Source organism: Cervus elaphus, chromosome 23, assembly GCF_910594005.1.
Source record: "Cervus elaphus chromosome 23, mCerEla1.1, whole genome shotgun sequence".
Taxonomy (NCBI): domain Eukaryota; kingdom Metazoa; phylum Chordata; class Mammalia; order Artiodactyla; family Cervidae; genus Cervus; species Cervus elaphus.
Genome location: NC_057837.1, coordinates 70,057,447 through 70,071,344, shown reverse-complemented (window position 1 = coordinate 70,071,344; position 13,898 = coordinate 70,057,447). Strand labels below are relative to the sequence as shown.

At 49.0% G+C, this 13,898-nt stretch overlaps 1 protein-coding gene across 12 annotated transcripts in view; it reads left to right on the top strand.

Moving 5' to 3' along the window:
- Positions 1 to 13,898, top strand: part of PTPRT (protein tyrosine phosphatase receptor type T) — a 1,101,260-nt gene that overhangs the window by 1,069,776 nt on the left and 17,586 nt on the right. For all 12 annotated transcript variants that reach the window (XM_043884333.1, XM_043884327.1, XM_043884332.1 and 9 more), the window contains one exon: positions 3,058 to 3,189. In XM_043884333.1, the coding sequence (XP_043740268.1) occupies positions 3,058 to 3,189 (132 nt within the window). The remainder of the gene's footprint in view (positions 1 to 3,057; positions 3,190 to 13,898) is intronic.

Here is a 13,898-nt window from a genome sequence, read left to right as displayed (position 1 = left end):
ACTGCCTCCCACTTTCTCAGCATCAAGTCCAAGAAGGCCACACCCACCCTGGCCTGGTTGGGATTAGGGGGTCATGTTCCTCCCCCAGAGGGTCCATGCTCCTGACTCGGACACTTCTCTCCTGGGTCCTCCAGCTACTTCCAGTCATCACCCCTCCAATTCTGGATGTAGAGATGTTTGCAGCAGGAAGGAAGCATGTATCATCTGGTCTCATCCACACACTTTCCAGCAAAGAAAACTGAGGCCAGAGAGAGACTCTCTCAAAGACTCGCAGAGCACCAGTCGCAAAGCCGGAACCTAGGACTTCTACCTTATATTTTATTTATTTATTTATTCTATCTTACATTTTAGAATTTATTCCTTGAGCCTCCCCTCAGTTTGCTTGATCCAGTAAGACACAGACATCTTGCCTCCCAAGATTCTAGACCAAGAACAACATAAGCCTTCCAGGTCCTTCTCCCCATCTATGCCTGAAATCAAGTCCATCCAGCCCATATGAACCTCCATCTTACCTAGAACAGGAAGGAACATGGGATACTTTCTCCTGAGGTCAAGGCCAGCCAACTCTCTGACCCCCTGATTCTCTGGAACTTTCTCCCCAAGCATCCTAAGTGGTGGACGGAGAGGGGGTGACTAGAAGTCTGTGCCTGTCTCATCTCTTGGGGGGGGCCTTCCCTGGCCTCTGCCCACAAGGGTGCCCAAGTCCTCCACGGAAACCTGGCTCTGGGTCCAGAAGCAAGGAGTCTTGCTTGCTTGATCAGATGAAACAGATGTATGTGGAGGGAAGACCTCTGGCTTTAGCTTGGAGTCTTCCGAGATCAGTGTATGCATGTATGTGTATGTGGGTGCGTGTGTGTGTGCACGGGCACATGTGTGCATATGTGGTGAGAGATGGGGTCAGGGTGCACCCACACTTCTAAGCTTTTCCCAGCTTTGTCTCCCACTTGTCCCAACTCCCCCTCCCTGCCTTCCTCTTCCAAAGATCAGGCACGCTCCTGGCCTCTGCTTAGTAGGTTAGATGCCGCCTGGAGTCAAATGCCTTCTGCCAGGCTCTGATGCTGACTGTATTCTCTTTGTCCACAGGGCATTTCTCTTGTGAGCCATCACTGGGGTCTTTGCCTTTCTTACAGGAAAAAAAAGTCCTTATCTGTATTCTAGCACAGTCTGTGCATTATCTGGTAACCATGGCAGCTTTGCTCCTAGCAGAAAAATATGAAGTCCTCTGGGTTAATTTTTAATGTTTCCCCTGGTAAAGGATGATGTTATCCATGAAATGGATTGCCGGCTGATCCCCGAAACCCGGCAGAAGCACGGATCTCGAACATATTTTCAGATAAGGCTTTGTCAGGCGTGCTGGCCTAATAGAGCGTTTATCACAGAGACAGGGAGAAAGGGAAGAAAACTAACAGTCAGTGAGTGTTGGGCAGCATGTCAGACCCCGGACGTAGACTGTCTCGTCCTGTATTTGCGTGTGATTGTCCCTGTTTTTCCAGATGACGTAGTGAAGGTCAGAGAATTTCCATGACTATCTTCAGGTCAGCTAGCTCAGAAAGGGTGGAGCCAGGGGTCTGAACCCCAAGACTTTTGACTCTTAAAGCCTAGATTCTTTCTCATGTCTCAAAATGTCTGCAGACCAGCTGTCTGCGGCTGGAGTCTGGCTTTGGGGAAAACTCCGTATTCAGTTCTCCTAGATTCAGTTCTCCTAGACCCACTGGTAGGAGAAGGCCCTTGGGGATAAGACCCCATAGTGCATCTGTGGCATCCACAGTTTCAAGGCATTTTCTTTGCTACCAGGACACCTGGAGATGACAGAACAATGCAAGTGCTTTAAGTATCCTATTTGGCAGAGTTTTTTGCCAGAGATTTTTTTCCTGGTTAAAATGTGCAAACTCTTTCCCTCACCATCCTCCTGCTGGTTTGTAACTCCACTAAAAACAGGCACAAACCATGGTTCAAGAAAACTTGCTGAGAATATGGGTTACTTCTCAGGTTTTACAAACCATTAATCAAGCAGGGACACTCCCCAATCTTCTCAAACACCTTCTTACAGATACTGCAATAAATAGCACCCAGGTAAAGCTTCAGATGTAGTCCAGACTCACACAGACTGTTTTCTCTGGGCCTCAGTTCCCCACCTGTAACCCAGGATTGAGTTTATTCAGTTGTTTCTGGACCTGTACTGGGCATCTCGTGTGTTGGCCACAATACTAAAGCCAAGGATGAAGAACCAAGTGAAGGATTTTCCCGCCCTGTCGGGGGTCTCATAGCTGGCTCATTGCTGCTCTTTTCATCTGCATATCTTTTCAGCCTGCACCACAGTCACGCCTTTGGAGTTATGAATCCCATCTTCCAGTTGAGGAACCTGAGATCTGGAGAGATCTAATAGCTTGCCCGTGCACAGCACTGATTTTAAAAAGTCACTCTATAAATGTGCTTGAATGAATGAATGGCTGGCTGGATAAATGGATGAATGGCTGGTTTATAATGTGCAACTGGCAAAGCTGGGTTTGAACCTGGTCTGCCTGATTCTAAAACCCGGGCACCTTCACTGCCTCATTGGCTCACAGGACACCATGCCCACCTTCCACCAGGCCACCTCCGCCCTCATTCCAGCCTTGGGCAGAAGTGAGCCTCTTGAACCATAAGCCCCTTCAGGAGGCTCTGGACTGAGCCACCCTTCCCTCCAGCATTGTGGGCACAGGGGCACAAAATACCCCTTTTATCCCAGGAAGTGTCTCGACCAGCAGAACAAATATGCATCCAGGATCTTTCATATTGTAATGGTGATTCTTTGCTGAGCTCTAAGACATAAATAATTTATTTGGATAATCCCCCTCCCAAGTGACACCTTGCCAATGAAATGTCTGAGTTGGGAGGAGAATGAGTTCATTACGAGAAGGTCCCCTTTGCCACTGGGGCACCCAGAGATAAGAACGGGCGGGGGCTTTTTGTCATCTCTGGCAGACTCGGGGGCCTCTGGCAGCCTCCTGGGCCGCCTCCTCGTCAGAACATTGCTGACGGGTGTATATTTCACGAGGCCTGTGTCGTTCTTCTCAGAGCCACAAGCAGCCTGCCGCCTTCGTGGTCACGCAGCACCCTCTCCCCAACACCGTGGCAGACTTCTGGAGGCTGGTGTTCGATTATAACTGCTCCTCCGTGGTGATGCTGAATGAGCTGGATACTGCCCAGGTAAGAGGAGGCCCGGCCTGGCCCTGGGTGCTCAGGCTGTGAGGGCAGCCGTGCCTGAGGATTGGAGGGACAGCCCTCTGCTGCCTCTGCCCAGCCCAGGTGCCTCCGGTGGTCACTGTCTGGCAGGGAGCACCAAGCCAGTCCGTTCGACTTCTGGCAGAGGCTGGGGATCCCCTGCCAGGCACCCCCACTTCCAGCAGTGGCTCCCCCTGTCTATGGGCTTTGTCCAGCCCCCAGGCTTCCCAGGACCAGACTCTGGCTCCACCCTCCCAGGCGCCGGTTCGAGCCTTGCTCCACATCACGCAGAGCTCACAGACAGGGCTGCCCCCTCCCGCAGCTCTGAGCACCTCCAGGCCTGCAGACCACCTGGCTCCTGCCGCAGTCAACCATTGCCCTGCTCTCCAATGTGGCCTGACGGGGGGGGGCTTGGACCATGGACCCTGTGCCCCTGCCCACCCCACCGAGGCCTGGCTCCGTCCTGGGTGACCCCTGTGTCCAGCAGCCTCCACGCCTTAGCTCCCCTGAGTGTGTCAGCTGTGAGCCCCGCATGCCTCCAGCACACACCCGCACTCAGGACATCAGACACGGGCCGTGGGCAGCTGCTGGGGCTCACACCCAATGGCAGGGCAGCCATTTCTGGTGGAGGCGGTGATGATGGCCTTTGAAGGTTTTCAAAAGCAATCCCATCCCCTTCCTCTTGTCTCCAAAGAGCCCAGAGTAACTCAGAGGGCTCCCTGTAAGCACTCACCTCGGGCAGGCCCGGTGTGGGGAGAGGAGACAAACGGGCCTGCGCTGTGGTCTCAGCCCTCCAGGAGCTCACAGTCCCGCGCAGAGACAGATGAGCAAACCCCACCCCCGGGAGGCAGCACTCTAATAGAGGTCAGCCGCCTCGTGCTGTGCTGGCCGGGAACGGGCAGCAATTAATTCTGCCCAGAGGGTGAGGGAAGACTTCAGAAGGAAGGTGACTTTGGCCTTGAAGAAGGCAACAGAGATCCGGCGTGTGGGGGATGAAGTCGCTGGGAAAGGGTGTTCCGAGCAGTGGGACAGCAAGGGCAAAGGCCTGGTGGGGTCACCGTGTCCGCTCGTCTGCAGGATGGCTTTGGGGGCGGCCTGGTGGGGCAGGGGGGTATGTCAGGAGGAGAAGAGGGTGGTGATGCTGAAAAATATAGCCAGGCCAGCTTGCAGAGGGCTGCCCTTACAGTGGGGGTCTTGGCCTGCAGCATGGTAAACATCAGACTTGTACTCCGTAAGCAATAGCATCCTTTTTGAGAATGGAAGTTTTCATGCACGCCCAAACATAGAAACAGGTATGAACCAGTGAAGCAGGGGTGGGGTCGGGAGCCCACCCACACCAGTCTTTGTGCCCAATCAGGAAAGCTGGCCACTCTGGCGCTTTTGTGGAGCGCCTGGTCTGCCTGGGAGCATGAGTGGAATGTCCTTGCTGTGCCGGGAGGAGAGAGACTGCAGAGTTTAAGCAGGCGCGGGGTGGAGGCAGAACTCCGGTTAGAAAACAGGACCTGGGGAAACCTGGAGATCAGGAGACTGGGGAGGAGATGGTTGTAAACGTGCAGAAGATGCTGGGGTTGACCTGCACTGAGGAGGTGGCTGGGAGGAGGCAGGAGAATTAGGGGTGGATGTGGAGAGGTTTCCAGGGTTGAGGTCTACAGGTTTAGGGAGCCGTTGGGTGAGAGAGAGAAATGAGAAGTCATGGATGGTGACAGGGGTTCTAGTGTGGGCCTCAGGCCTCTGGGATGCGACTGGCCATGATGGGGAAGGTGGGGAGGAGTGGGAGAGGCAGCAGGAAGTTTGGGAAGGTAGGAAGGGGAGCTGATTACAACTTGATTACAACTGAAGAGTTAGGGGTGTCAGTCATCCATGCAGTCAAAAATTCGCTTATAATTTCTGGTCAGTCCTGCAAGTACAGGGTTCCTCTGTGATGCAGCTCCTCTGTCTTCATGGTTACTCCGTATCCTTGGTTACTCTGTATCCGAGGTTCCTCCATATCTACGATTCCCCATGGATTCAACCAACTGTGGATCCTTTGTGTGCATGCTCAGTCGTCTCTGACTCTTTGCGACCCTCTGGACTGTAGATCCTGTAGCACCATGTTATTTACTGGTGAAAAAAAATCTGCATAAAAATGGACCCGCGCCGTCTAGACCTGTGTTGCCCAAGGGTCAACTGTAGTAGGGGACAGAGTTGAGCACATCTTGGGACGTGCATGTGGGAGTCGTTCATTCAGCATCCATCCATTCCGTCCACATCTGTTGAGTAGCTGCTCTTTGCCAGAAGCTACTCTCGGTGCTTGGATTAACGTGACAGAGAAAGCAAAACAGAAAATGCCCATCTCTTGTGCAACTTGTATTCTAAAGCAGGGGAGACAGTAAAGAGCAACACTCTGTAATGGCCTTAATTATGTGTTACAGGTAACAAGTGTGTGGAAAAGGAAGATAAGAGGGCAGGGATGAGGCTGGCTTGGGGCACGGGCTGCACCTGTAATTGGGTGATGAAGGTGGGCTGCACTGAGAAGGTCAGAGCTGAGCACGGAAGCTCGAGGAGGTACAAGAATGCACCCCGTCCCGTCTCAGGGAAGAGCATCCCAAGCAGGGGGACGACCCGCAGCAGGGGTGTGTGGTGGAGGGGCAGACCGAGGCCGCTGCGACAGAGGCAGGGCAGCAGCCGGTGCCAGACGCAGCAGGGCCAGGTCCTGGGGGCCTTGGCGGGGTGGGGCCACAGGAAGGACTTGTGAGTTTTCTCTGAGAAAAATGGGAAGCCATCGATAGGTCCTGAGCGGAGGAGGGACTTGAAAAAGTAATTTGACTTTTTAATACAGCTTCCCTCTGGCTACTGTGTTGAAAGTTGCCAGAAAGGGGGAGAGTGGCGGCTAAGAGTGGAAGCAGAGAAGGCAGAGAGGAGGCCCCTGCAGTATTCCAGGTGACAGGTGATGCTGGCTTGAGCCTGGGTGGTAGCAACGAAGTGGATTCTGGGTATATCCTGAAGGCAAACCCAACAAAGTATCCTGCTGGATTGAACAGGGAATGTGAGAAAGAGAGGAAGCAAGGATGACTCCACGGTTTAGGACCCAAACGATGGAAGGTCTGGATCTGAGATAAGCATGATATATGACAGAGTCCCATAAAACAAAGACCCCTGCAGAGTTCCAAAGTCAGAAGGCATCGCCACCCTATTCCTTTGCCTACAAAAGTGAAACATGAACCCATGAGGGAAGCAGAACCCTTTTTCCAACACTTCTTTTTGCAAAACCAGAGGTCAGGCACAGAGGAGGAGTTTCAAAGAACCTCACTTTGGGATATATAAGAAAGCAAGAGGGTTGAGGTCACTGGCTATAGGACCCCCTTGTTCAAGGGTGGCTCTCAAGTGCGTGAAGATCTCTCAGCCCCAGCTGTCGGTGCGGGCTTTGAGAGCTGAGCCTCTAAATGCACAGACATCAGGCTCAGAAGTGCCCTGAGGTTGGCTGCCATATGCAGCTGGCAAGCCTCCCCTGAAATAAGCAGATGAATGGAGCACTTATTGATATAAATATCATCACCACAACAGCTGGGCGCCTTGCGAAAATAAACAATGACACAGCGTGAGCGTCAGAAAAGCTGCCCTCGGCACCTGGCGGGGCGGTGCTTTGAAGTGGCATCCACGTTTGTCGCCAGCGTGCCCACACCGAGGCAGCCAACGCTGTGGCCAGTCCGGCAACAAGGACAGGTCTGCCACGGGTCCCGAGCACTGTTAGATCACTCCCGAGAGGACCAGAGCCACATCTTGTGGTTTGACTGGGGACCAACTGGTAAGGGCATGTGTTGCTGACTCTCTGTAATTTGTAGTAAAATAAGGTAGCGCAGAGGATGAGATTCCCAAGTGCTTTATTTTCTTGCACCACTGGTCAAATCTGTCTGCTTGCGCTCAGAATCCTATACCACAGCATTCAGCCAGCCGCTCCCAGCCGCAGGTATCTTTCCATTCTCCATAGTGGCTGCTGTTCAAAGATAATTATGAGCAGTGGGGGCTTGAGATAAAGACTCCCAAAGCAATTTCATTGACCTTAGATTTTTTTTTTTTTTAAGTTCTTTGGGACTCCAAAGGGCTGTGGTCAGATGTCTGGCAATATCTTAACCACAACATCCAGCGAATGATGCTGTGGTTTCTGATGGGCAGGTCATGAAGAACCTCTTCAGTCACACCCAGTACATTGACAAGATCTCTTCCATCTTTGTGGGCTCTACAGTTAGACCAGAGTCCATGGGGAGCAGACACCAGAGACATGCCCTCTTCATGGCCAGGCTGCACCCACCATGTGGTTCAGAAAGCTCAGGAAATCCTCAGTGCCCCACTGTGGGCAGGTTCCGTGTGGTAGGCAGACTGTTGGCCCCCCACATCCAAATCCCTAAATGTGTGAACATGTTATGTTACGTGGTAAGCAGGACTTTGCAGATGTAGTGAAGTTAAGGATCCTGAAATACATGGATTGTCCTGGGTTATCCTGGGATATCCAGGTGGGTCTGCTGTTAGAGTCTTTCAGGAGGCAGGAGGATAAGAGTCAGGAACAGATCATGATGATGGGAGCAGGAATTGGAGTGATGGGGCCGCAAGTTGAGGGATGCTGGCAGCTGCTAAGACCGGAGATGAGGACTGGCCTCTCCCCTGGGGACGCCAGAAAGGAACACAGACAGCTCAGCTGACACCTTGACTGTAACCCTGTAAGACTCATTTCAGACTTCTAACCCCCAGTTAAGAAATTTGTGTTGCTCTAAGCTGCTACACGTGTGGTCATTCAGTAGAGCCACCCTGGGAAGCTAAGACAGACAGCAAAACTGAAAACGGAAATTCAGACCTGGAGGTGTGGGGGTCAGAGCCCGCACAGAGTATGAGACTGAATCTTGGGGAAATCCAGAATCAGCCTGGGGTACGGGACTTGGAAGGCAGTTTGAGCTGGAGAAATCCATGTCTGAGTCAGGGTCCATCAGGAGCAGGGTGAGTAGAGCCAAGGAGAAGGCAGATGACCATCCCTCCAGCAGCAGGAGGCTTGCAGAGCCAGAGGGAGGTCTCTTAAAGGTCCAGGAGCAGGCTTTCTGGGCCACATTCAATCAGGCACTCGTCAACATATATTTATGGTGAATCTTCCACATGCCAAACACTAACCTAGACACAGCAGTACACAAAACAGGCAGAAAAAGTCCACAGTACCCATGGAGCAGCTGGTCTAGTGAAGTAATGTCTGCCTCCCAGACTCCCTTGGGCATCAGACAGGTTGGAGACATCTTCAGCTGACACCATGACACCAGGACCCTTAAGCCACGGGGAGAAGCTGAGCTGGAGGCAAAAGGGATGGGAGAGCCAGGTCCAGGCAGCCTGTCCCACTGCTCCCAAGTGCTGTGGGGAGCGCTGGAGGAACCAGTGGGGGATGACCAGCACACCCCCCATTAGCCTGGAGTCAGGTGTGGGGCCAACGGGACCCAGCCTCACTTCTTTGTTTCCATAGAGTAAGTGCTGGGGCTTTTCTTGTTCAGTCGCTGAGTCACGTCCGACTCTTTGCAACCCCGTGGACTGCAGCACGCCAGGCTTTCCTGTCCTTTACTATCTCCCAGAATTTGCTCAAACTCATGGGGCTTTAGCATTCTTGACTGTTCTGCTCATTTATCATATTGGCTCTGCTTGAGGATCCCCTGAGCCTCTCAGTATTTTACTTGTCACTAATTCTAGGGAATACACTTTACCTTGCTGAAATCTTAGAGATTTTATAAACACCTTACAATATTTCCTGTCTTCCCTCCAAAGACCCGCCACTCTGTAAGCCTTTATTTTCCAAACTATTTACTAATTAACAATTTGTTCATCTTCCTGTATCTTTTCCACTATCAAAAGAGTCTCAATGAATCTCTGATCCACAGACTGTAGCTCTAAGACAATGAGGTGCTCTAAAACCAGAGTCATTGTCCATGAGGATAATGGTGTGATCCCCTTTGGCTTTTGAAGACCTTGGAGATAGCTCGTTGGCTATTCCTGCCAACTTTATGGCCATTGCTGTGGAATCCACTGGTCTGACCAGGCCCCCTTCCTCTCATTTTGCAGGTCAGGAAGCTGAGGCCCAGGCAGGCTTTGTCCAGAGTCCCACAGCCACCCCGACCCAGGCCCAGGGCCCCCTGCCAGGGATGGTGAAGACTTTCACCACTATATAAACAACAGGGCTTCCAGGGCCCCGGGATCTGCCAACGAGCTATCTCCAAGGTCTTCAAAAGCCAAAAAGGATCATACCATTGTCCTCATGGACAATGACTCTGGTTTTAGAGCAGGTACCTGGGTATACGGAACAGGAAAGAATGTGGCTTAGTTTAAAGCAAACAAGAGCCCCAGCTTGTGTAAGAGCTGCATTACCCAGCTCTGAACTCCCACTGGGGGAAGAAGTCTGAGACTTCATGTGATGCAAATCCAGGTGCAAAGGTGAGGGGGTGGGTGCCGAGGACATGCCTTCCCACCGAGCTTCTAGAACTGAGAGAGGCAAGCTTGTCATCCTCCCAGGAAAAAAGCGGGGGTGATGTTTCAGAGATGCCTTTTCCTGTCATTGTGCCTGGAAGGCAAATAGCAAACACTTGTAGCCCCATTTTTATCTCAGCTTGTAAAAACACAGCCTCACATGCCACCAAAATACACACAACCCCCAAGTCTGTGTCTCTGCAAGTCCCAGGTCTGACCTTTGCAAGGGGCCATATCTCTGTCTCTAAACCCACTGGAACAGAAGAATAAGAGGTCGGAGGTCAGGAGACCTGAGTTCAAGTTCTAGCCTTGCCATGTACTTGCTATGTCACCTTAAGCCACTTACTTAACTTGTCCAAGTCTCAATGTTATCACCTATGAAACTCGCGTACCTCAGATGGCAGCCAAATCCACTCTGTCTTTGAAGGTTTACATCCAATGGGCTCTGTTTCCTCTTCCCCACTGTGCGCCCCTAAGCAGTGTGGGGTTCATGTCCCAGCAGTGCCCGTGGCTGAAGGCTGAACACCGCCCGTCTTCATCCCTGCGGTTTGTGTTGTAGTTTCTGGCTGTGCGGGCTCCCTCTAGTTGCGGTGCGTGGGCTTCTCATCAGAGTGGCTTCTCTTGTTGTGGATGGAGCACAGCTCTAGGGCACATGGGCTTAGTTGCCCCGAGGTATGTAGAATTTTCCCAGACCCAGGATCGAACCCATGTCCCCTGCATTGGCAGGAGGATTCTCAACCACGGGACCAGCAGGGAAGTCTGACACATCCACATTCTTAAACCCCACCTCGCTCCTCACGCGTGGCAGCCAGCAGCATGTCTTCCCCCTACCCTGTTGCCCAAACCACTTTTTCCCTCCCTCTACCTTCTCTCTCCCTCCTTCCGATCTCCCACCCCTCCTCCCCTCAAAGTCATTCCCTTATTAAGCTGAGGAATTCAGCCATCTCTTCGTTATCTCTTTCTGAAACTGGCTCGGAACGTTTGCCTTCCACCCACCCTACCTTCCTCTATAAATATTTTCCTAAACTCCCCGCTTCCTTCCCAGAAACAAGCTCTGATGCACCCATCATAAGAGTGAGTTTCCACCTACTACATGGAGTTGCAGTATGTATCTTGTGAATGGAGAGGTGGACGGAGGAGGAGGGGGCGAATGTGCTTTGATTACAGTCCATGTGCTTTTCTCTGTCTTTCCCTGCCTTCACATCCTCCTGGTCCCTGACAGTCTATCTTCCTTACTGGCCACAGTATTCAACCCAATAATATGTTTTGATCTCTGTGGAATTTACTTTAGGAAGTTTCATCATTACTGATCTGAATTTCAAAACCAATTTAGGTAACACACTTTTCTCTTAAAAATACTAGTAATTTGTTTCACCTTTAGGTGGCCTGGGATTGATTCCCTCCTATGGATCACAAGGACCTTGATAATATAGGCTTTCATTTCTGGAAGCTGTTATTACTTGGCTTTTCCATTTTATCAAAGTACTTATTAATTAATGAAAGTCATAACTGAGGTGCACAGAGATACACTTGAGGATTGTTTATTCCAAAAATAGGCCCATATTGCTAGATTTAAATCATCAGAACATGTTTATTTCAGCGACTAACAAGCTTTCTGATTCCATCAACAAGAAAATGATGTCTTACCGAGAGGCAACCTTCATGTTTGTTAGATTTCACGTGTGAACAGCACCCCCGTAGGACATCTTTCCGTGGCCCAAGCAGCAGTGGAAGTCACTAGGTGGAATAATGCACGGCAGCTGCTCCAGGACTGTCCACACAGGCTTCATGACTTGTGCTTGGTTTAACTCGTTCTGACAACAAATAGCAAAAGTCCCTCGCTTTTCCAGGAGAAGCACGGCCATTTCGAAATCAGCAGCAGCTGCTGCACCAGCTTCCCTCCCCGGCCCCCCAGCTGCGGTCATCAGCCCGCCCGTGTGCATTTGCAGTGGCGAGGCCCTCCCTATGGGCAGACAGCACCACCCCTCCCAGAGGGATGGGTAAGAAAGACAGGCGAGCCCTGGGAGCTAAGGTAGGAAGAGGCTGAGCTAAAGAATTGGACTCTACCATGGAGACTTAGCCACTTCAAAATTTCCCATCTAAGGAATAGAATACCAAAGTGTTACTGAGGGTATGTGTGGCCCCAGGTCAACTGGGTCCTTGTGGGTTTAGAGAAGCAAGTGGGCTTCTTTGAAACCCCTATTTCCAGGGCCTGAAGAAACCATAAACTCTTCTCCCCAAGTTTCTATAACCATTTGTTTCTTTCTTAAATTTAAATTTTGTATATAACTTTTTGGGTGAAATACTTTAATTAATTTTATTGGAGTATAGTTGATTTATGATGTAGGTTTCTGCTATATAGCAAAAGTGAATCAGTTGTACAAACACACATATCCACTCTGTTTTAAATTTTTTTTCCACATAGGTCATTACAGAGCATTGAGTAGAGTTCCTTGTGCTATAGAGTAGGTACTCATTGGTTATTATTTTATATATAGTAGTGTATATAACGTCAGTCTCCCAATTTATCCCTCCTGCCCTTTCCCCCTTGGTACATAAGTTGTCTTCTACGTTTATGACTCTATTTCTGTTATTACTCAGCCATCAAAAAGAATGAAATAACGCCATTTGCAGTAGCATGGATGGACCTAAAGACTGTCATACTGAGTGAAGTAAGTCCAGAGGGAGACAAATATCTATTATATCATGTATACATGGAATCTAAAAAACAATGGTACAAATCAACTTATATAATTTTAAAGGTTACTTTCCATTTACAGTTATTACAAAATATTGGCTAGGTTCCCCATAATACACCCTTGAGCCTATCTTACACCCAACACTTGGTACCTCCCACTCCCCCTCCCATTGGTAACCACTGATTTGTTCTATATATCTGTGAGACTTCTTTTTTGTTACATTCACTAGTTTGTTGTATTTTTTGGATTCCACATGTAGGTGATACCACATAGTCAGCTGCAAACAGTGACAGTTTTTACTTCTTCCTTTCCAGTTTTGATTTCTTTTTCTTCTCTTGATCGCCATGGCTAAGATTTCCAATACTGTGTTGAATAAGTGTGGAAAGAGTGGGCATTTTCTTGTTCCTTACCTTAGAGGAAATGTTTTCAGTTTTTCACTGCTGAGTGTGATGTTAGCTGTGGGTTTGTCATATATGGCCTTTATTATGTTGAGGTATGTTCCTTCTATGCCTACTTATTGGAGAGTTTTTATCATAAGTGGGGGTGTTGAATTTTATCATAAGCTTTTTCTGCATCTATTGAGAAGATCATATGGTTTTTACTCTTCAGTTGTTTATGTGGTGTATCACACTGATTGACTTGCAGATATCAAAAAATATCCTTCCATCCCTGGGATAAATCCCCATTTAATCATGGTGTATGATCCCTTTAATGTATCATTGGATTTGGTTTACTAGTATTTTGTTGAGGATTTTTGCATATACATTTAATCAATGATATTGACCTGTAGAGTTTTTTGTCTTCTGTGATATCTTTGTCTGGTTTTGGTATCAAAATGATGCTACCGTTACAGAATGAGTTCAGAAGTTTTCCTTCCTCTGCAGTTTTTTTTAATAGTTTCAGAAGGACAGATATTAGCTCTTCTCTAAAATGTTTGGTAAAAGTCAACTGTGAAGCCCTCTGGTCCTGGACTTTTGTTTGTTGGGCATTTTTTAATTACTGATTCAATTTCATTACTGGTAACTGGTCTGTTCATATTTTCTATTTCTTCTAGGTTGTACATTTTATTGGCATGTTATTGTTCATAATAATTTTTTTTGATCCTTTGTATTTCTGTGGTGTCAGTTATAACTTTTTTCATTTCTGATTTTGATTTGGGCCATCTCCCTTTTTTTACTTGATGAGTCTGGCTCAAGTTTTCCCAGTTTTTTCTTTTAAAAAAAAAACCAGCTTTAATTTCATTGAAAATTTAAGTCTCTATTTCTGCTCTGATCCTTATGATTTATTTTGTTCTCCTATTGATAATTGGGGGGGGGGAGTTGTTTGTTCTTCTTTCTCTAGTTTCTTTAGGTGTAAGGTTAGGTTGCTTAAGATTTTTCTTGTTTCCTCAGGTAAGTTTCTATCACTATAAACCTCTCTCCTAGTGTTGCTTTTTTCTGTGTCCCATGTTTTGGATCATCTTCTCACTTTTCTCTAGATATTTTTTATCTCCTCTTTGATCTCTTCAGTGACCTGTTGGTTCATTAG